This window comes from Austrofundulus limnaeus, unplaced genomic scaffold (genome assembly GCF_001266775.1).
Source record: "Austrofundulus limnaeus strain Quisiro unplaced genomic scaffold, Austrofundulus_limnaeus-1.0 Scaffold525, whole genome shotgun sequence".
NCBI classification, from domain to species: Eukaryota; Metazoa; Chordata; class Actinopteri; order Cyprinodontiformes; family Rivulidae; genus Austrofundulus; species Austrofundulus limnaeus.
In genome coordinates, this window is record NW_013952927.1 from 210,039 (window position 1) to 232,095 (window position 22,057).

General features: G+C 38.2%; 1 protein-coding gene across 4 annotated transcripts in view; it reads left to right on the forward strand.

Moving 5' to 3' along the window:
* Positions 1-22,057, forward strand: part of thsd4 (thrombospondin type 1 domain containing 4) — a 46,470-nt gene that overhangs the window by 4,101 nt on the left and 20,312 nt on the right. For 3 of the 4 annotated variants that reach the window (XM_014026107.1, XM_014026108.1, XM_014026109.1), the window contains exons 4-6: positions 4,408-4,810; positions 5,250-5,352; positions 6,839-6,975. In XM_014026107.1, the coding sequence (XP_013881561.1) occupies positions 4,408-4,810; positions 5,250-5,352; positions 6,839-6,975 (643 nt within the window). Of the gene's footprint in view, positions 1-4,407; positions 4,815-5,249; positions 5,353-6,838; positions 6,976-22,057 lie in introns of all 4 variants that reach the window. The other variant, XM_014026110.1, reaches the window with a different exon arrangement.

Below are 22,057 nucleotides of genomic sequence, written 5' to 3' on the forward strand. Positions count from 1 at the left end.
TGGACTACTGCACTGACCTGTTCTTTAAATTTAAAATCAGAATCCAAAAAACCCCCAAGATTTCTAACAGACACACGGCCAGACAAAGAGTCCAGTGGTCCAACAGCACTACTGCATCCTGTCAGTTTATCAGAGTTGCCGAATAAAATGACCTCTGTCTTTTTATCATTAAGATAAAGAAAGTTCAGGTCCATCAACAATATGTTGACATATCTGACTTGCCAAATTTTTAAACCAATTTTATTTTCACTGTCATCATTTTATCTTCAACTGCTTGTCATTTTAACTGGCTTGAGTGTTTATAGAAATGGTTTTTACCAGCTTCTAGCCAAGATTCTGACGTTTCTGTAGATACCAAACATGTCTATGTTTAACTAAAAGTACTTGGAGTAATTAAAGTAGAAAACCAGGGATTTGGGCTTAAGAGATGAATGAACCAATTGGCGGGCCAAACTTTGGTCACTCACGGGCCGGATGTGGCCCACGGGCCTCCAGTTGAATAGCCCTGCTTTACGTTATTCATTCACACACTTCGGGGCGGCTGTGGCAGAGTGTTTATGGGAGTCATCTTGGAACTGGTAGGTTTGATCCCCCGTTCCAGCTGTTGTGTCCTTGGGCAAGACACTTGTAGTGTAAAGCACTTTGAGTATCCTGGTTGGATAGAAAGGCACTGTATAAGTATAGTCCACTTACCATTCACACTCTGATGATGGTAAACTACAATGTAGCCACAGCTGCCCTGGGGCAGGCTGACTGGAATATAAAAAATTTACAAACGTATTTTACAAAATCAAATCATGTAAAATTTCAAAGTTAAGGTTATTACCCCTGTAGGGATTTAGATCAAGAGCAATGTTAAAAATAATCACTCATCATCATACAGGTAATTAGTGCTGATCAACAAAAGAATCACTTTCAGGCAAAGTTGTACATGAAGAAAGCCTTAATATGTCAATAACTTGCTGCAAACTATGTAATTAAATTATAAAAGATGATCCTGACCTATACCAAATGGTGCAGTTTGAAAGAGTTTACTCTGATATGTTAACAGTTTTAAGATATACTGGTAGGAAATTCAGAAATGTGGGTCCACGCTCAGTGTAAACAAAGCACTTTTATCTGCAGCTTTTACTAAACAAATCTGAGAGTAAATACGTTAAAATTATCTAATTTCTTTGTCTCAAACATCTTTTCCATAGACGTGGCTGTTGTTAATCTAGATTATGTCACCTTGGCTGTTTCTATAGATTAACAAACATACAGTTGTTGGCAACCATTTGCACATTTTGCTTAGAGATGTATTTATTACAGGACATGTTACTATTAGCATGAGGAAATTAGTATTTGAATTTTGTTTCTTACTTTATGATTATTTCATGACATTGTGATTAGTACCTTTAATATGACCCAGTGAACACATCCAAAACTAAAAATATTTAGTTTGATCCTTTTATAGTTTTTTTTCAAGATTATTTACGAGCCAACTACTTATTTTGGTTTAGTTTCTGTCATATTTGTAGCGTCCTGCAAGCAAATGAGCCTAAACAAATATCTTAAGTTCTTTGAACAAACTTCAGTGGTGCATTTAAGCATTAAAACAAAGTATCCTAGAAAAAAAAAGTTTTTTTCTTAACTTTTTTTCGGTTTAGCAGCCCGTGTCTTTGTGGAGCTGATCCGTGCTGCATGCTGAGCAGCCTGCTGTAACACTGACTCTTTGGAGCCATCACTGTGGGCCATCTGACTGCCCTCCGGTGGAAAATCGCTCTTTTATAGTTGGAGTCAAAAGCTCCGCTTGTGTTTGGCAGCTTTGTGACCTGTTTCCTGTTGTGCTTGCCTTTAAACAAATAACACTGACAGCTGAGTGGTGACAGGGTTGTTTGAGTTGGACTCCACAATACTGAGGAAACAACAAAAAGCTCCCACAATTCTGCTAAAAGTGACCAAAATGGTTGCTTCTCAAAAGCAAATTTAAGTTTTCTAATTAAATGTCCAAGTGTAACTAAAACATGTTTAATAAAAGAAGAAACTGTAACTATTAAAAAAACAACAGCATTGGGACACTGTGTGGAATGTAAATAAAACAGATAGGAATGATTTGCTAATTTTATCAATCCAAAATGTATTCAAAATGGCACATAATAAATATATCAAATATTTAAAATAAGAATTTGTACCATTCCTTTTGGAAAAAAAAAGGTAATTTTGAATTATGACACGGCTCAAAGAAATGAGAACAGGGTCATGTTTAGCTCTGAAGCATCCCCTCTTCTTTTCAAAGCAGTTTGTAAACATTCAGGACTCTAGGAGATCATTTGCTGGAGGTTTTTTTTTTTTTTTAGTTAAAACTTTATTTGTTTCATAAAACAAAATTCAATGTACAATAAAAAAAGAAAATACAAATAAAATGAAATGAAAGGTGGCAGAGAGAAGAAAAAATTCTTATATCTGCCCCTTTTTTCCTCAAATATAGATTCAAACTATAATGATCTTCAGTTAACGAAACAAAACATTGAAAATTTCTAGAACAACAAAGTGAACGACTACATATTAAAACATTTCATATTTTTTAACAGTCCAGTCTTTTTCATTCTCTTAAATTTGCACACTGATAAATTTTTGATAAAGGTTATGGAAGAGAACGTTGTCCTGTTCTTGTTTAATGTAGGATTCTAGCTGTTCAACAGTCCTGCATATTCTGGATGAGAGCATATATTGTAAAACCTGTAAACTGATGGTGTTTTCAGATGTGGAAGCTGCCCATGCCTTAGAAACTAATGCACCCCCATGCCGTCAGAGAGGCAGGCCTTTGAATTCTGTGTTGATAACAAGCTGAATAATCAATCTCCTTGTTAGTATAGAAAACGTAGTATTCATGCTTTGCAATATATATACATATGTATATATATATAAATTTTAAAATTGATTTGTGCAACTATAGGACACTTTCAGAGTTTAGTCCCAGAGAAGATGTCATTATTTTTGATTGGTGTTCACATATGGCTTCATCTTTGCATGACAGAGCTTTAACCAGCATTTCTGACATTACTGACCCACTGCTGATGACTCTGATTTGCTACAAGCCAGCTCAGCCTTTTGTTGCCCCTGTACTAACTTTTTTGAGATGTGTTATTTACATTATTATTATTTTTCATGGTACATTTTCTTTGCTTTAACATTTGATATGTTTACTGTGTATCATTGGGAATCAAATCTGGGTTTATTAGATTTGCAACTCAGCACAATTTTTTTTAAATTTATATTTTCCACAACATTCCACCTTTTTCGAAATTGGTGCAGTAATCCAAATAATAACTAGACATGGGTTTTTACGATGTAAAAACAAGTGTGCATTGCCATGTAGCATGTCATTGCAGCATTGGACTTGCATAATGAACTTTGACCAAGTTCAAATGTGTTTTCTATACCAGCTTGTGCCTGCCACATCAGCAGGTATTTGTAATTAAGGTAATTGTGTGACAATATGAAATTTGAAGAGATTTTTTGTTAAAGTTGCATTAGCTGGGTTTTGAACCCTGGTCTCCCACATGAAAGTCCATGACATGGACCATTAGACCAATAGAGCTGTGGCAGAAGATGGTGGCAGGGGTTGGTTTGTGTGTGTGCAGAAAGAGGCCACATTGCCAATACAATTATTAACACAAAAATGCATAATATTACAACAATAGAGCAGTTTTAAGTCAATATTATAGTAAAACATCAAAATACAATCATATTAGTACTGTAAACACTGAACTACTGAGTTGAAATATTAAACCATGGTGCAGTACCAAGTTGAGTACAGCATGGGGCAGTATTGGACCAATACAAGGTTCCATTGACTGCCATTATAATTCATTAAACATTAATATTTCATAAACTATAAGTTTTATAGGCACCAAAAGGCATAGCCATCATTTGGCACAGTAGCTTTACAGATGTACTGTAAATTACAATGGCAGCTCTAGGACAAAGTATGCAGGAGGAGAAGCATGGCAAAGTTGAGATGACTTGGATGGGAAACGAATCACAATAGTGTATATTGCATTGGCAGTGCACACTGAAAATAGCTCCCAGCTATTGTACAACCTGTGGATGATTAGGATCTGAAGCAGATGATGTTTTAGTTTTTATTCTGTCTGTTTTGAATAAATATAATTTGAGTTGGATTAACTTAAATAAATTATGTCAGCAGGTTCTACTCAAGTGAACTGAGTAAATCTAAAGCAAGATTTACTCAATTCAGTTGATAGGAACCTGTTGACATAATTAATTTAAGTGAACCCAATGCAAACATTTTAATTTTTTTAGCATAATGTGACCCAGTTTGGTGTCAGTCAGCAGTAACGCGTCATTAAGGCTTAATGATAAGAGCTACCTTAAACAAGGTGATGATCTTTGTGCCTCCAGGAGGGTTCCTCACATCATTCCAGGGAAGTATGGCTACGGGCGAGCGCCTTTTGTTGCCCCACTGCAGAAGAATCCAGAGACGTCTCCCCTCTACAGGCAGAGACGCTCGGCTGCAGCTAACCCTCGCCAATCCCCTGCTGGAAGGCACAGTACCTTTAGATCAATCCATCTGGATGCCTCCAACAACATCCGTCGTTTCAACCGACCCTATGTGCACCCCAGGGCACAAAGTCCCAAGAACAACCCAGTCTGGTCCCCACTTTATCAGCCTACTTCACGTAAGGCTGAGGTTCAGCAGGAGCTACAATCAGGCCATCAGCAGCATAAAGACACACCGTACAGTCCACTGCTGCCTACTCTCTGCACAGGGGAGCATGCTCAGTACAGGATCTGCAACAGTAACGTATGCAAGTCTGCACTTTCTCCTTATTCTCACTGTACTTTGGCTACTAAGTTGTATTTTAACAACTGCGTAGGGTCTAATACAATGTTTATTTTAACTTACTGATAAATCAGATGAACTGCATCATGATAGTGAATTTAGGAAAACTTTTATTTATGTTCTTTACCTTTTATTCAGCAGTTTCATAGTCTGTCCTTTTGAGTGCAGTGAGATGGCCTCGTAAAAGCACCGTCAAACAGCAGCTTTACAATTTAAAACTCAACCTGACAAACAGCAACGTGTTTTTGGTCCAGGATCCTGGACCAAAATTTGTTGACTATTGCCATGAATTGCTGCTTGCAGAGCACAATACTGAGAGCAGGCTCTGAAGGTTGAACCCGGTGAGGTCTGTCTTCATGGAAAATAAATGCATGTTTGTGTTTATCTGATCCATCCACAGGCCTGTCCTCTGTCGAGCAAACACATCAGAGCCATCCAGTGTTCTTCTTACAACAACCAGCCTTTCATGGGCAGACTGTACAAGTGGGAACCTTTTAATGAAGGTAGGCTGGATAGTTTGGTACATGTTTTATTTGTTATGCTCAAATTTCATATCAGTAGGATAAAAACAATGGGCCTCGTGCAAGAACATGTTCGTATTCTTATCCTAAATTTCTCTTACTTTTGTTCGTACGAAGGGTTCGTACGAACATGYCACGTCAGATTTAACAAACTCTTCTATCTTCAGGAAAAGTTTGTAAATGAGGAGCGTAAACAGATGTATCCAGGTGCTCGAGCATTGGGAGAGGTTATTTACATAATTACCTCCCTAAAAAACACCATATAAGAATATACATATCCTGCCACACATGGAAGTGTCCGTTCATAAGTGACATTGCAAAGTAAAAAAGAAGAACTTTACGAGTTCGGAGATTGAAGTTCTGCTCTCGGAGATCCACAAAAAAAGTCATTTTTAGCAGCGTCAGCTGTGGAATTWAAGGATCTGCTTTAAAGTCGAGGAATGAAATGACAACTGCTGTCAATGTCGTGTCTCCCGTGGGTCGTACAGTCACAGAAATAAAATTCTAAATCATATTTATCTCTCTCTGTTGTCCTGCTCCGGCTTTTCTTTGGTCAAATACTTTTAATTTCAGTGTAAACAACTGTGTTACATAGGTTTCACTTATTCATTTATTCCCCCCCTGACCATCAAGTGTCAGATGTGTTTCGGAATTTTTTTTTAAAATGTCTCCAAACTTCAATTAACTTCATATTAATATTGTAGTGCTATACAACAAAATTAATAGCCAATTTATGTCGTTAGACTACATTATTACATTTAAAATTCTAATTCTAATTCAAACAGATTAACCTATTGTCAACATAGTTATGAAGTGTGATTCAACTCAAAATATCTTCTAACTAATGAAATATAAAGTTATTAATAAAAAAAATTTGTCTGGATAACAGCAGACCGACTGCTCGTAAAATATACGACAGGTCTGGACCACTCGTGAATTTTGTTCGTATCTGAAAAAAATCTTAGAATATGAAAACATTGGTGAATGCCACAAATTCTCCTAAATCACTCGTACGCACAACTTAAGAACAAATCTGTGCGTACGAACGGTTCTTGCATGAGGCCCAATGTTCCCTACCAGGTTTTATTCCAAAATAAAAACCACTAATGACTGACACTTGAGTCATCTTGGTGTCTCATTATTTATTAAACAGTTGAACTAAAATGCTGACGAAATTGTGAAAAAGTAAGAACACAGCATGATTTATTTGCTTGTTAAACAAACTGCAAAATTAAGTAATAATCTTCTGTATGTTTTTATTGGTGTATTACGTTGTCATTGGTTTATTATATTGCATCACATCGTATGTATGTCTTCTTTATTTTTTATTTCACCGTTGTTTAACCAGGCAAATCCCATTGAGATTGTAGAACTGTTTTTCAAGGGAGGCTTACATATATTGTGTCGTATATAAAATTGTCATATTTCACATCATATATCTGATCGTATCATGTTGCATTGTCTTCAGTTCCCGAGGAGCAGCATTGTGAGCTGAACTGCCGGGCTGTAGGGTTCAGATTCTACGTGCGGCAGTCAGACCGGGTGATTGACGGGACTCCATGTGGACTGAACGACACGTTCCTCTGTGTGGCAGGAAAGTGTGAGGTAAGTCATAGATAGACCATTTTGTAGTTTGTTTACATATCTGAGAAGGACTCTTAAAGGTCTTAAAGGTCTTATCATGCAAAATCCTTTTTTTTAGCCCTTAAATACCTTTTGTTGTGTACTTGGTGTTGAAAGTTCTGCTGAATTTAGTCTCTCCCGGTGCTGCATAGATATTAGGGCTGTAAATTGATAAGAATTTGTGATACAATACATTTTATGACACAGATGTATTGTGATACTGTAAGCAAGGCGACATATTTTAAATTTTTTCTCCAAATATTTCAATTTTAAAAAACTCCATATGGTTTGTATTTATTTTATGCTTCATATTTCTTATTTCACGCTTTCAATTGTTAAGCCAAATGTGCCTTTAAATAGGGCTGCTCGATTATTGCAAAAATTATAATCACAATTTTTTTTGATTGAAATTGAGATCTAGATTATTAAACAAAATTATTCATTCACTTTGATAACATGAATTTATTGAACATAAACAATGGCAGTTAAACAACGTTTCCCTCAAGATTTCAAATATTTTTGAAAAAAATTGACAAAGTGTAACTTTAGCTGTGTGAGGAGCCTGCAGCATAGTGCTGGCAGTGGCACTGGATTCACAACACAAAACAGTGTAAGCGTAAACTGCGAACTTCGATCATTATGTTTTTAATGATCGTTGAAAACCCAAATCGTAATCAAGATCGAAATCCGATTAATTGTCCAGCCCTAACTTTAAATAGTTTGATAATATATTTGTAGCAGCTTTTAGATATCTACTATTAATTTATTATAAAAATATGGTCAGACATCACACTAGCTTATATCTTGTGCTAAAGTTCAGTAAACAGATCAACTGAAGCTGCTATAGTCTGTGTTTCTGTCACGGGACTCCGTACAAGAAAGCCAGTCATTTCAATGAACTCAGTGTTTTATATGATCGTTGGATTTGGTCACTTGAGTACCATCCCTCGGGAATCCTCTTATGTTCGAGTAGCTAAACAAGTAAATACTGTTATATTTTGTTTGGGTCCTGTTTTTAAATACGTTCATTTTTCTCTATTCCCTATTGCATTTTTTGAACAATTATGTTACAGTATTTGTTGCAGAACTGCTAAACAAGGTCATCAACTTTTGACTAACTAATTTCGCAAATCCCCCATTTTTTTATTTCAGTTCAGGAGCAAATGTTTATTCTGCAGAATACTGCTGATGAAGTGATGGCTGTGAACAGGAGAGGGCAGCACAACACAAGAGGAAGTGAAGGTCAATGAAGCTTGCTGCACAGCAAGATACTACTCTGTTGGCCTACTTAGAACTGACTTTGTCTTTAGTGTTATTTAGCATTCGTATGATCAGGGTTTAACTCTCAAAGATATGTTAAAGGAGCTTATTTTCATCTAATCTTACCCATGACTTCACTCTATAAACCCTGTGTTTCTCAGGCAATGTAATCCACCTAAAATCTCTGCAACATTAAGATTGTATCAAGTGAAAGAGCCCTCTAATCTTTGAATTTGCTGCTAATCGCGTTTCCACTGCTACAGAACACGTCACATTGCTCCTTCTAATGGGTTAGGTTGAACTTTTGTTGCTGATTGAGGCTAAAAGAGACTCACGGGTCCAGATGACAAAAATGAAACATATGAGTTTTTATAGAAAAAATTATTAAATTTTTTATTTTGCAGGTTGTTATTATAGATAAATTTGTTTTCTCTTTTACCCCCTTCCCCGACTAATTTTCTAATCTTGACCACCCATTTGAATAGAGCAGGTACTCTGTAAACATAATCTAATCATTTTTATGAAGTGCTAATGTTCACATCTGGTCATGCGGGGCTTTGCTCTCCTCTCAGGAATGCATAGCAAGTTTGCAGATAAATACATGTGGAATATGCATCACGCTGTGACTGGAAGCACAGTTTAGTGATAAAATAGGCCTTTGACAGAAGAAGGTTGAACTGGTCGAGGTGGGAGAAAAGAAGCAGTACAAAGAAAAGTATTTTGTATTTTAAACGGTAGCCATGATTGGTGCCTGTTTTTGAGCTGTTCTGGTTTCATCACAGGTTTTTTTCTGACATGATGTGAAACGACCACCTTAAATGTTTAATTTCTTCATTTAAAATACTTCTAGTTCAATATTCACTCCATCTGGACTAAGCTTTGGTAGCTTTTTGCTAATATTTAGTAATATTTTGTCTTCAGATATTAAATGTTCACTAAATTCCAGTATTTTAAGGCTCCTTATGTGTCAGTTTGCCTACAACTCTATTTTAATGCTAGATCAAAGTAGTATTCTACTGAAATAAATCTTTCAAAGAAAGACCTTGTGTTAGAGTATCTGTGCTCAACGTATGTGATGAGGATTACTCTCTGCTACCACATCCAGTTTTAGCTCAACATCTGCTAAATTAGTTAGTCATTATTGTGTTGCTAATGTTATATTAGCTGTGATGGCCATGTTGCATTGGGCTGACTCTAGAGGTTATTCAGTTGAAAATGTATGTCCAGTGATTACGTTCAGGACGTTTTGTAAAAATATGTCCTGTGAAAGTTTTAAACAAAGATCTCTGTTGATTTGTTGGTGCTCAGAGAATGTTTTGGGAACCAACCTCAGCTACTACCACACTAAATCTAAGCTCAGTGGGCCTCATGCAAGAACATTTTCACATTCTTATCCTAAATTTCTTTTACTTTTTTTTTTGTATGAAAGGTTCGTATGAACACGCCACGTCAGGTTCAGCCAAATGCTTCTAACTTCAGGAAAAGTGTGTAAGTGAGCAGAGTAAACATGATGAATGTCACCTGTTTGTATCCAGGTGCTTGTGAACGAGGAGAGGAAATAAGCATAATTACCACCCCACTGATACCATATAAGGCCATGCTTCCTGCCCCACATACCAGGAAATTTTCGTTCATGAAAATGGCTGCGAGAAGTAAAAAGAAAGAACTTCACACATTCTGAGATTGAAGTCCTGCTCTCAGAGATCCAGAAAAGAAAATCTGTCTTTTTTAGCAGCCAAGGAATGGGAAGAGATAACAGCTGCAGTTTTTGTTAATGCCGTGTCTCCTGTGGGTTGCTACAGTTAGTGAATCTATGACCCACAGGTGACATAAAAATCAATAAATTAAGTTAAATAACCACCTTCCAACCAGTACTTCAACTGTTCTGTTGCTAGAAATAAGTTATCCACTTTTCCCTGTCCTGCTTTGGGCTGCAGGCACTGTTAAATGAAAAAAAGGTGAATGCAACAAGTTCTCCTAAATCATTTGTACGCACAACTTAAGAACAAATCTGTTCGTACGAACGGTTCTTGCATGAGGCCCAATATCTGTAAAATTGAGCTATGACCATTTTTGTGTTTAAGGTTGATTAGCTGTGGCAGTCTTCTTGAATTAGCTTGACACCAAAAGTTAATCAGTTGTAGATGGACATTGTTAGAATGATTTCTGAATTTTTAATAGAAATCCATCCTGAGGTTGATGAGATTTTCTTTGCTAACTGACAAACACACGTACTCCCATGATCTCCAGGCTTTCGTGGCGATAGGTGATGATTATGACCAATATGATCCATCCATCCATCCATCCATTTTCTGTACACGCTTCTTCCTTTTCAGGGTCGCGTGGGTCACTGGTGCCCATATCCAGCAGTCACAGTGCGAGGGGCGGGGTACACCCTGGACAGGTCGCAAGTCCATCACAGGGCCACACACAGAGACAAACGAGAGAAACAACCATTCACTCTCTCACTCACACCTAGGGACAATTTAGAGTTATCAATTAACCTAACAGTCATGTTTTTGGTTTGTGGGAGGAAGCCGGAGTACCCGGAGAGAACCCACGCATGCACGGAGAGAACATGCAAACTCTACCCAGAAAGGTCCCCGGACTGGGATTTGAACCAGTGACCTTCTTGCTGAGAGGCATCAGCTCTACCAACTGAGCCACCGTGCCGCCACCAATATGATGTAAAACTTAATTGCACTGAACTGATGCTCCCTTTGGAATAAAACTACGTCATCACATGGCTCAGTTATCCATCCCACTTGTGTTCAAACTGCCCCCAGAGCTCAGCTCTGTGCAGTGTTAGTGAAATACTCCAAGCTGGAGCTTTACCAGAGGCTCTGATTTATACAGCCTGGATCCCAGCCGATTCATGCAAAACTTTCCAACCAGTTATTCCAACTAAGCAAATCCAGCAGGTCGGAGCATGTCTTCATGCTGCAGAGAAGAAATATTACAATACACATTTGAAAGGGTTTAAAACCCACTGAAGACATTCTCCCCAGAAATTAGTATTTCTACTAACAGTTGTGCAATTTTCACAAACTAAACAAAAAATATACCCTAATGTAAAAATCTTGCCAAGTGCGTATGTACACGTTTGTAAATCCTGTTGATTAACTAAAAAAAAATCTGAAGTTTCTATAATTTTCAGTGTGACACACCTGCCGCACAGTGAAGGGGATATAAAAATACTTTATTGAGAATGTTAAAATAGCAAAATGCTTTTATCAAACTGTCATTGATATGCTGTCTGCTAATTGTGAATTTAATTGTAAACAAAGATTAGGAATGTTTATTAATGCATTTTTAAACCACAATGAGTTTGAGATATAATGTTTTTATTATTACAGTTATTTCTTATTTTATTATATCTTAAAAATCCAATTATTTGACTTTGAAATAAAAGAACCTTGCCCAGTATGAAGACATCCTCCTTCATAATGACATAAACACAACTGGCTAAGCTGTCGAAACCAAACTAACAATCAAACAAGTTGCTGGAAAGTTTGACATTAATTGCAAAGACAACCTGGTGGAAAACTATTAAAGCTTAAGAGTCAACAATATACTCCTCAAAAAATAAAAATAAAAAMTAAATAAAAGAGTAATTACTGATTACAAACAGGTGAAGGCAGAAAGAGCAGAATAAATAACAAAACACATAACAAGTCTGAAACAGACAAAAGGAACTAACAGAAATACAGTGACAAGATCAGTTTTATAGTAAAACAAAGACATTATGTTAAGTTGACATTTCAAAATAAAACAAAACCAAAAACATAAATCTCAAGGAAACATGCAGGCAGGAATGCTATCATAGGTGCTCAAATACACAAATAACTGTATATTCTCTATCCAGTCACACTGCTGGGTTTATATTTTTAATTACTTGGAATAGAAATGATTTTCCCAGTCTTCACAAGTAGCACTGTGTACACAAATAAATAATAAAACAAAATAACCAACGCATTAAAATTCAGAATTTTAGGAGGACTGGTATTTTTTAAACATGCACACACAGTAGAAAAGCCAACTTTGAAACACTGAAACTCTCTTTAAAGTGGCTCCAGGTTTCAGACAAACAGCCAAAGAAAGGTCCCTTTATGGTGGGACTTTCACTCATCAGTGATTCCTCCTCTTTTATTCCAAAGGGCTGCATTTGAGAAGGGCGTGTGTTTTTAAAGGGCGATCGCTGACCACACACTTCGTCGCTGGCAACGGTGGGCCCATCTGAGGGTAAAATCTATTGCGCTTGGAATGTTACAGATCCACTAGAGGGTTTCCTGCTTAGTTTGGAGGGAGGGATGAAATAAATGAGGAAAAAAAATCCCGTACAAAAACTGGAGCTTGGATCTTTATGATTATTGAACTTTTAAAGCTCTAACGCTCACCCATGATTACTGTAACATACACGAGGGTTTCAGAATAAATTGGAGCACATTTTTTATTCCAAATTATGATAAATAAGAATACATCTGACCCATTGCAGCAATGAGCATCTCCTCTGAATAGCTCTTATCCAAGCTCGTCAAACAACACCCCCCCTCCCCCCCCCTTTAGGTTTTCTTTGACAGCTGCATCTGTTTTGTGCATTCTACACCGAGGTGGGCAGGAGGACTTGTTAAAAAAGGGGGATGAGTGCTCTGATATACAGCCTGCCTGGCACCGACTGCTGAAAACAGCTACATCTCTGCCATGACAAGTCCCAGCTGCAGCTTCACAACAAGTTCATCATCATGTACTGCAGATGGTCATGTGTTTATGGAAGCAGAACTAGTCAATAGATGCAAGGCAACAAATAAGAAATGTACTTGCTTCTCTGTAAGTGCTTATGATTCTGATCAAAGTGGGAATTTGGCTCCAGGTCGGCCCCTTATTTTACTTTTCCTACAACATGCAGGTTTTTAGATTAAATACCCCTTAAACTCACTAATCTAATGTTGAGCACTAGCAGTGACGGAAATCCATCTTCTGGGTGTCCTGATGCCATCTGGGCAAATAAATCAGCTGTTATATGCAACACAACAACAACTAATCACAGACTATGAAGTCCAACCTGTAATCCCCGTTGTAAAATGTAAATAAAACCAGAATGCAACAATTGCCAAATCTCAAACTCATATTTTATTCACAACACAGATTCAACACAGTAAACATATCAAATGTTTAAACTAGGAAATTGAACTATTCTTAGAAGAAAATAGTGTTTTTTTAATATGATGGCAGCAACATATCTAAAAATAAACAACAAAGACTGAATCTATCAGAAGTAAAGATGGGCAGAGTTTAACCAGTTACCATTTTTGTTTGTTTTTGTTACAGCCCAGTTATGCATGTTTTAATGAAACTTATAATATTGATTTAATTTAAAAAATCAATTTGCTTGAGAACAAACAGTAGAATAATTTGGGGTTCAGTGAAAGTTTGTAGGTTTGGCAGATTTGAAGGATAATTTTCTGCAGACCCAACAGAGATCCATGGACACTTGTTTGGCCACTTGTCACTGTCAAGGAGATTTAAGTATAAGAATTTCAATTTTAAGACAGCTAAGTTGTGAAGAAGAAGACAAATAGATGTCTCCATTTGACCTTCGTTTCCTGGATCCTAATGTTCCCTTAGTATCCCCTTAACTGCCTCTTAAAGGTTCATATTGGCCTTTCATGGTTCTGCTTGGTCTCAGTGTGACCTGTCCCACTAGAGCAGGCTCAAATGTTCATGGTAAAGAGTCGGACACTTGTTCTGCCCCCTTCCCACATCAGTTGGTCTCTGTTACAGCTCATAAAGTCTCTCTTTAGGGAATAAGAGAGTTCTTTACCGTGTGCACGTGGTTTCTGACAAGCTGTCAGAAAACAACATGATGTTTCTGTCACCATTGGCATGGATGAAAGAAGCTGTTTATAAACAACTTGGTCTTATTGTATTGTAATATATCACATGCAAATTAACAGTTAATGGGGTTAGTTAAACAGTAAATAACCAAAATGCATCAATATATATTGCAGCATTATATACGTATACCTCTGCTAATTATGCTAGTAGAGAGGTATCTCACCCATAGCCATAAGTTCCACTTTGCTATCCTTTCTAAATAAAGGTGCGAGGGTAGAGGCAGGCATGACTTTGCTTTGAGTTGATGTACTTATTGATTTTTGGCAGGTGTTGTGCTGAACACAGATTACATTGTAGAGGTTGGGAAACAACTTGGTCCATTATCGCCACCTTGTGGTACCATTAGCAACATGTTCTTAACACGTAAACCCCTTCTGATATTTTTTCTGTATTTTGACCCTCTCAAATCCACATTTTGACATAGGAGGTGGCAACTTATTTCCTTACAGCCCCTCAGCTCAGACAAAAATTTGAAGCAAAGATTTTTTAAAACATCTATAAGATTGCCCTATACGTCTGTATCCATGCAAAATGGATGAACAATCTGTGTAATTTACGGCCAATCTGTACAACTTGTCATGTACTGTATGCACCAAGGTGCAACTTTTTCCCTTTGTCTTTATCAACTTCTCAAATATCTGAAAATCATTGCACTTCTCCGCAATAAAGTGTGCGGTAATGTACTGTCTAAATGCCAGTGGATGCAGTGTAAAGTTTGCTGTTTTATATTAATGCTTCAGTTGTTTTTGCTCATATTTTTCAAAAGAAAGATCTGAATTTAGTTTTTTTTTACACAGTCACCAATATCAGCCAAACTTGTGACGTACTGTATGTCATCCATCTACTTTGTCGGTTCAGCACTACAGTTCAATTTCATGCTATTTTTGGAGCAAATGTGAAATTTTAGGCAGAAAATTTTACTGACTTTCTCAACACTACTTTTCCTCAAAAGCCACTGACTTTGACCTTTTCATTTGTTTTGTAATTGAATCATGGCATGTGTTAGATGGTGTGTCTGCCTATTGAGGTTTTGAGAGTTGCTTTTTTACTACCTTTGCTGACGTTTTAAGTACTGAAATATCATTAAATACAATACACAACTGTTGTCAGTGCAGCCTCACACAGCTGCCACTATTGTTTAGGTTCTCCTGGTCAAGCACCATTCACTAGGATCTCAGGAAGAGAGTAAAAAAAAAGGTTAAATGCTAATTTCCTGAACATCTTTTTGCAGCTCAGCTAAACAACAGCTGGGCCTTTCTTTTTTTAAATATTTGTGTCAGCACAAAACACTTTTCCTTTCGTGCAGCTAAAGGAAGTTTGACCCCAAAGCAATAAAGCATAATTTCAAGGTCAGCTATGATGAGGAGAATATCCTGTTTGATATAAACCTTATCTTGCTTTGTTGTTGACTTTATGTTAATTTATTTTTGCCACTTTAACTTACTTTGCTGTTTGTTTGATTCCTCCCTGGACACTGACTCATAATGTGATCGAAATACAAACTGTGGACTCAACGTACTGTAGCTGGATATCATCTGCATAAAGATGATAAGAAACATCATCAAACTCCTAAATGATATTTCCCAGTGGAAGGACAAATAACAAAAATAAAATAGGTCCCAACACAGAACCCTGGGGCACTCCACGCAACAAATCAGAAGAATCAGAGAGGAGCTGATTAACCGAAATACTAAAACTCCTTCCAGACAAATAAGATGAGAATCAAGCTAGAACAGAACCTGACAGACCAATCAGCTCACTCAGTCTTCTGAACAAAGTTTCCTGAACGACAGTGTCAAAAGCCGAAGAAAGTTCCAACAGGACCAAAACAGTTTCCCAGCATCCGCAGACATCAATATGTCACTCGACACTTTGGTCAGGGCAGTTTCTGTGGAATGATGTTTACGAAAACCAGATTGAAAATGGTCAAACATGTCAGAGCTTTCTAAAAATGCAATGAGTTGTTCAGAAACCACCTTCTCTAAAAGTTTGGACAAAAACGGAAGTTTAGAAATAGGCTGGAAATTATTTAACACAATAGGGTCCAAATTAGGTTTTTTGAGGAGAGTGCAATGTCCCCATAAAGATAGCTGTACTAGACACAAGGTGTGACACTGTGTGTTTGTGAGTAGCCTGGCCCTTGCCTTCCTATGCAGTTCCACTCAGTTCTAGTTTCCCTTCACTGCTCCATCTGGGACTTCTCCCATAGACAAGGATTTCTTCAGGAGAATTTCATTCGGGCCAATCAGAGAACAGAACGTCAATTGTTTTTGCGCAGTGTCTGCTTGTAGTTTATTTCACTTGGGCCAATTAGTAAACTGAAGGTGGAGTTTTGAACGACGTCGATTTTCTGGACAGTGTCTGCTAGTTAGTTTAGCATACGGCAGTGGAGGAAGTGAGTGAAGCCAGTCCGTGTTGATAAGGCTTCCAAATTAAATAAAATTTGTCTGACAAAGCAGCAGCTTTCATTTACAGCCGTCTCATTCGGCTCTGTACTTCTCTCCTCTCAGTACGGTTGTTTACAGCACATGCGATTTCCGGTTAGCTTCTTAGCTTAGCCTCCTTCACAGTGGAGCTGGCACGCATACGTCTCGGTCAACCAATCCAATCATTTTAAACTTCAGCAGAGGCCACGCCTCCAGCAAGAATCGCTTCTCTATAGCCGCGAGTCCAGACCCTCATACGAAGCAAAGTGAAGGACAAGGGTCTGGTTTTTACCAGGCTAGTTTGTGAGGGATCTCTGCAGTAAATTACAGATTTATTAGGAGAATGGTGCTAGCAGGTGTAATGAGTCAAAACAAAGAGTTAGGACAGAATTTCTTGTCTTTTCTTCATCTAATGTTTTGTGCTTCACTAAAGTCTCTTGATGAAGTCCAGACAAACTATTTACTGAGGAACAGGTTTGTAGTCTCAACACGCCACAGTTTAGGACTTTGTGAGTATTTAGAAAACGGGGAACTGATGTTGTTTAGGCTCGAAAACTTGACACTTTTCAGGCCTAAATCACAAAAAGTGAACAAACAAGTCACTGAAGAAGACTGGAATCAATTTGTTGAGGAATGTGCAAACAGAAAATGTGCAACAGGCTCATCCGTGCTTTGTATTGTTTTGGTTGTTTCTTCTGTCACTTTGCCATTGCCACAGATTCAGACTTTATAGTTATAGTTTAGTTTTTTTTTTCTGATGCAGCTGTTTTAAGTCATTTCTAGTGACATTTTGGTCAGAACTGATCCCTGTTCATTTTGAAATAGTTTTTCTGCTTCAACTCTTTTAGGGTGAGTTCTGCTGTCGGACAGAAATACTACAAATACAAACCACTCAAAACTGTCCTACGACTTTGGGACACTTATCCTGAAAGGTGAACCAGTCTTATGGATTTAGGTGCGTTTTAGCACCACTTGTGGTGCACAATCAATTTCTCAGGTTCTGAAAATAACAAACAAAGCCTCATGATGATACTGCCACCACCATACTTTACTGTGCTATTATTGCTTGTTGATGACAGGTGTTTTATTTGTATTTGTGCAAAATGTGCCATTCTCTGTAAATTATTATTATTAATTTTGTCTGGAACAACTAGAGGACATTTTTCGGAAGCTTCTATGTGATTTCTTTGTCTTCATAGCAAAGTCCTCATGACCTGATTATCAAGTATTTCCCCTTCACCATGGTGTTCACTTCATAACTCTTGGGTTTTACACTCCAGTCCTTGTTTATCAGTTGTCTGCAGGACAAAAATATATTTGTCCTAAATAAATAGCAACAAATTTTGGCTTGTCTTTGGATGACACATGATAGGAGACAACTGGTGCACAGTGGGTGTTGTATATTAGTAGTAAGAGAGACTTTCAGAAACAAGGCAGAAACAAACACAGCAGCAGCTTTCCCTCGGTCACACCTTGCCCCTCCCTCTTAGTTTTTTTCTCTCAACCTGCTTTATTCATTAGCCACTCTCTTCCACTCCTCCCCTCTTCAGTTAAAACACACTTGCTCGAAGGGAACATTCGAGGGATTTACGTGTCTGGCCATGTTGACTGATATGAATACCATACACACAATTTTTTTTTCTATTTTCTGCCCTTTTATTAAATTTGGTCTAATTAGCTGATGGGTGTGAAGTGCTTGTTAAGAAATGAATGGATCAGATGTTATAGAGATGCTGTGTGAGTGTGTGAGAGAAAATACGAACAGCGGAGGCCTGTAACCCCTGTAGAGTGTGTGTCTGCTGGATGTTGACAGTTCATGGTAACGTTGAACACACCTGCTGTACTCTGGCATGTGTGGGCTGGAGGCAGGCAGCCGGAGTCAAGGCTGCTTCAGGGCCAGACCACTTGTAGACAGAGACGAACACCCTGAGGGGCACCGGAGAGTCCTTCCAGCCTCACCTGGCACACAGTCAAGTCTCCATAATGAGATTTATTCTGATCAGAGACAAATCCAGAAAGCTGGAGACGACAGAGATGATGATGATGGGATTAGCTTATTTCAAACTTCCTCCTCCTACATGTCTACAGCTGCAATTGACAGAAGAGGTTGTTGTCTCTTATATCCTGTGGATACTACATGAGATGTGTGTGTGTGTGTGTGCGTGCGTGTGTGTGTGTGTGTGTGTGTGTGTGTGTGTGTGTGTGGGGTGGTGGTGGCACGTTTTTCTTACATTGTGGGAACCATTTTCTAGAAAAAGGCAGTTTCATGGGGATCTAATGTGGATGGGTACGGATGCTAATTTCAGGTGGGTGGTTGGGTTTAGGACCAAGATGTGTTTTGAGTATAGTTTAGTTTTAGGGTCAGGTAGGTACCTGTGAGGGTAATTTTAGGGTAAAAGGTCATGGTTAGGCAATAAAATGACCAGAAAGTGAATGGAAGTCAATCCACAGTCCCTACAGGGATATAAAAACAAACCTGTGAGTGTGTGTGCATTAAATGTGGTTTTTCCTCAGCTGACTCTGTTCCAGCATAAACCAAGCCAGTTGCAGGTGTGCAGATTCTTCCTATTTTTTTTCTCAGTGTCCCAGTTTGTTCTGTGAAACAGCTTTACAGTCTATAAGCTAAACCTGGAGAAAACTGATTTATTAAGAAATATACTGAAATGCATTTTATTACAAATAAAATAACAACGTTTGGCTGTACGATCAGGTAATTTATTACTCATGACTTCTCATGTAAATTTACAGCCCTAGACTAATCTTCTTTACTGTTAGCTGAGTAAATTTCTGCTGCATTTGAGTTTCCATTTTATGAAACTTTATACCTCCAGTCAACACTTTACAGGGAAATATTTGACTTTTTTCACCAAGGTGTTTTATTAGACATGTTTAATTATTTTCATGATTTTATACACCAGGTATTCTAACAAGTTTTTATCAGTGAACCCGCTGTTAAACTAGATGACTATTCACTTTGCGTCAAATGGCTTGCAAAGCATTTTATGTGATTGTTATTTGTTTTTTTGTTGTTTTTTTTTACACACATGCTTACAGTTTATCTTAGATGCAGCCTCATAAAGTTTAGCAGTCTGTTAAGGTCTCTGTGTGCCACTTTAACACAGGAAACATTACAAATTTCCCTCTGTAGGACTTATTCCAGGTCTCCGCTTGCAGAAATTACTTTGTGCAAAAATAGAACCTCAGTTTTTCTATTGTTGATTGCGAACCAAAATGTATTTTTATGCCAGTCTTTCCCAATTTTCATTTAGATTTTGTTTTGTTGTAGATTGAGTCCCAAGCTACAACATGATTGCTGGCTCATGAAGCGTGCAGTTTTATTGTAGTGATCCTTTGAAAGCAGAACGTCCACCTGCCGGTTAGCTCTGCATACTTTTACCTGTAGGCATGTCTCATTTATTAAAGACTCCTGAAAAAAAGCCTCACATAGAGAGTGTTCTCTCAAAACTTTCTCTCTGAAGTGTAACTCTCACACTCTGCCTTCTCCTCCTCCCTCCCAATTCATTTTCTATCTCTCTTCGTCCTCTAAAAACCCCTCTTCCTCTCCTAGCCGCACCTCCCTCCCCCCCAGTTCATTTTACAACAGGAGCTCACAGAGATCACTTCTGGAAGGAGAGGGTTCTTCTTGGTGCTTTCTTTCTGAGCTACTCAGACGCGAGACTGGTTGGGCTTTTTTTGTTTCGTTTTCGAGAGAATGCTGTCGGAAGTGGCTCTCCTGCTGCTTGTCTGCCTTCACGTGCATGTGCAGGGGAAGCTGCGCTCACAGGTATGATCACCTCTGTTGGGTCCAGGAGGAACCTGGGGGAGAGTGGGGGNGGGTTCCCCCCACCGCTCCTTCCTTTACATGATGGTCCGCTCAGTGTGAGTTTGTTTCGTACTGTTGGCTTTGTGGAGAAATTTCAGCTTCATTTATTTAACGTTGTGATGAAAGTGGGTCTGATGAGGACATCTGAGTGCATGGATAAAGGCCAGGCTTTCTTTCCAAGCAGCTTCTTGTGCTCGTCAGCAGCTCTGGATGGTGTCACTCAGCAACCTGGACCGTTACTGCAGGACCGTGAGCCTGTGGTCCGTGTGCTGAGTGGAGGTATTTACAGTATTGCTGTTTTCACTGCGGCACTCCTTCGCTCTCTGAGGCGTTTCTTTTTCCACAGCACATTTGTTGGCTGCTTCTGGGATTCTGTTTCTCTCCTACCCAAAGAGTCGGAGAGCCAGGCCTCAGCTGGGGCTTTAAAGATGCACTTGGGACTCTCTTTAGGGATGCTGGACTAGCCAGTTGCCAGTTCAGTGTGATGAAATGTAAACCTGAAGTGCAAACAGCCTGGTGAGGACGTAATGTGGCTTTAAACCCAACTCCCATCAAGTTAACATTAAAAAAATTACTATTAGATATTAGAAAATTAGCTTCTCTTATTTGTTAAAGTCATATTTTAGTCAATATTTAACATATTTTCATGCTTTTTATCATCTACCATTGAAAAACAAAATAATGTAGCTGTCTGTGTGTTTGTCAAGTTAGCAAAATATCTTATGAACCAGTGAGCACATTTCAATGAAACACACACAAAATAATTATTAGATTAGAACTGACGTGGAGTTTAAGACCGTCACAGTTAACTGACCCTAGTAAACACATAAATGGCTATACATAATATACTATATTAGATATTGAGCTTAAATTTGGTGTGGTGGAAGAATCATTTCCAACTCATACTCTAAGCACTGACAGTCAGATCACAGAAAATCGTGAGAGATTTCATGAGATTGTGAATAATATTTTCAAGCCAAACAGCATGAAATAATAATAATTAGGTTATTTCTCAACATAAGTTTTTAAATTCTGCCATTAAAAGCTGCAGGCCAAGTGATGTGCATTTTCTTCAAGGAATTCTCAGCCTTCAATCTAGTTTTTATGACCCAGGAGCTTTGAGCACGCCTAAAGCCTGGTTCACAYGGCAAGATTTTAAAATTGTTTGATTTTCAAAGACTGAGAACCCACACATGGCAATAAAAAAATCACCGATATAACAGGTTTGGTCCTACAGTGGTGTACAGCCATACAACCAAAGGCAACACACCGCTCACCAACAGATTTCACTCACTTTAAATTTAGATGTCAGGCGAGACCTCTCGAGATCAAATGTGAGTTCAGAGTAAATAAACATGGTCGACGAGAGAAAAGGCGATGCCGTTAGTTTGTGGACTATTTTAAGGGGGAGAAAAACAAAAAGACATCTCTGACTTCCAGCAGACTTGAACAGTTGTTTTGTCTTCTGTATTTTGAATTAGCCTCCATGTTTCCATCACCCTGCTGATTGTGGATGCAATCACATTTAACAGGCTGTGAGCTCRTTTGTCCTCGGGGAACACAACATGCTGGGATATCAGACCAAGACAATCCAACATATCCTTGATTTAAGATCAGTTTCACTCAGTGCTATTTCTGAGAGTTTTACATGCTCCAAGAT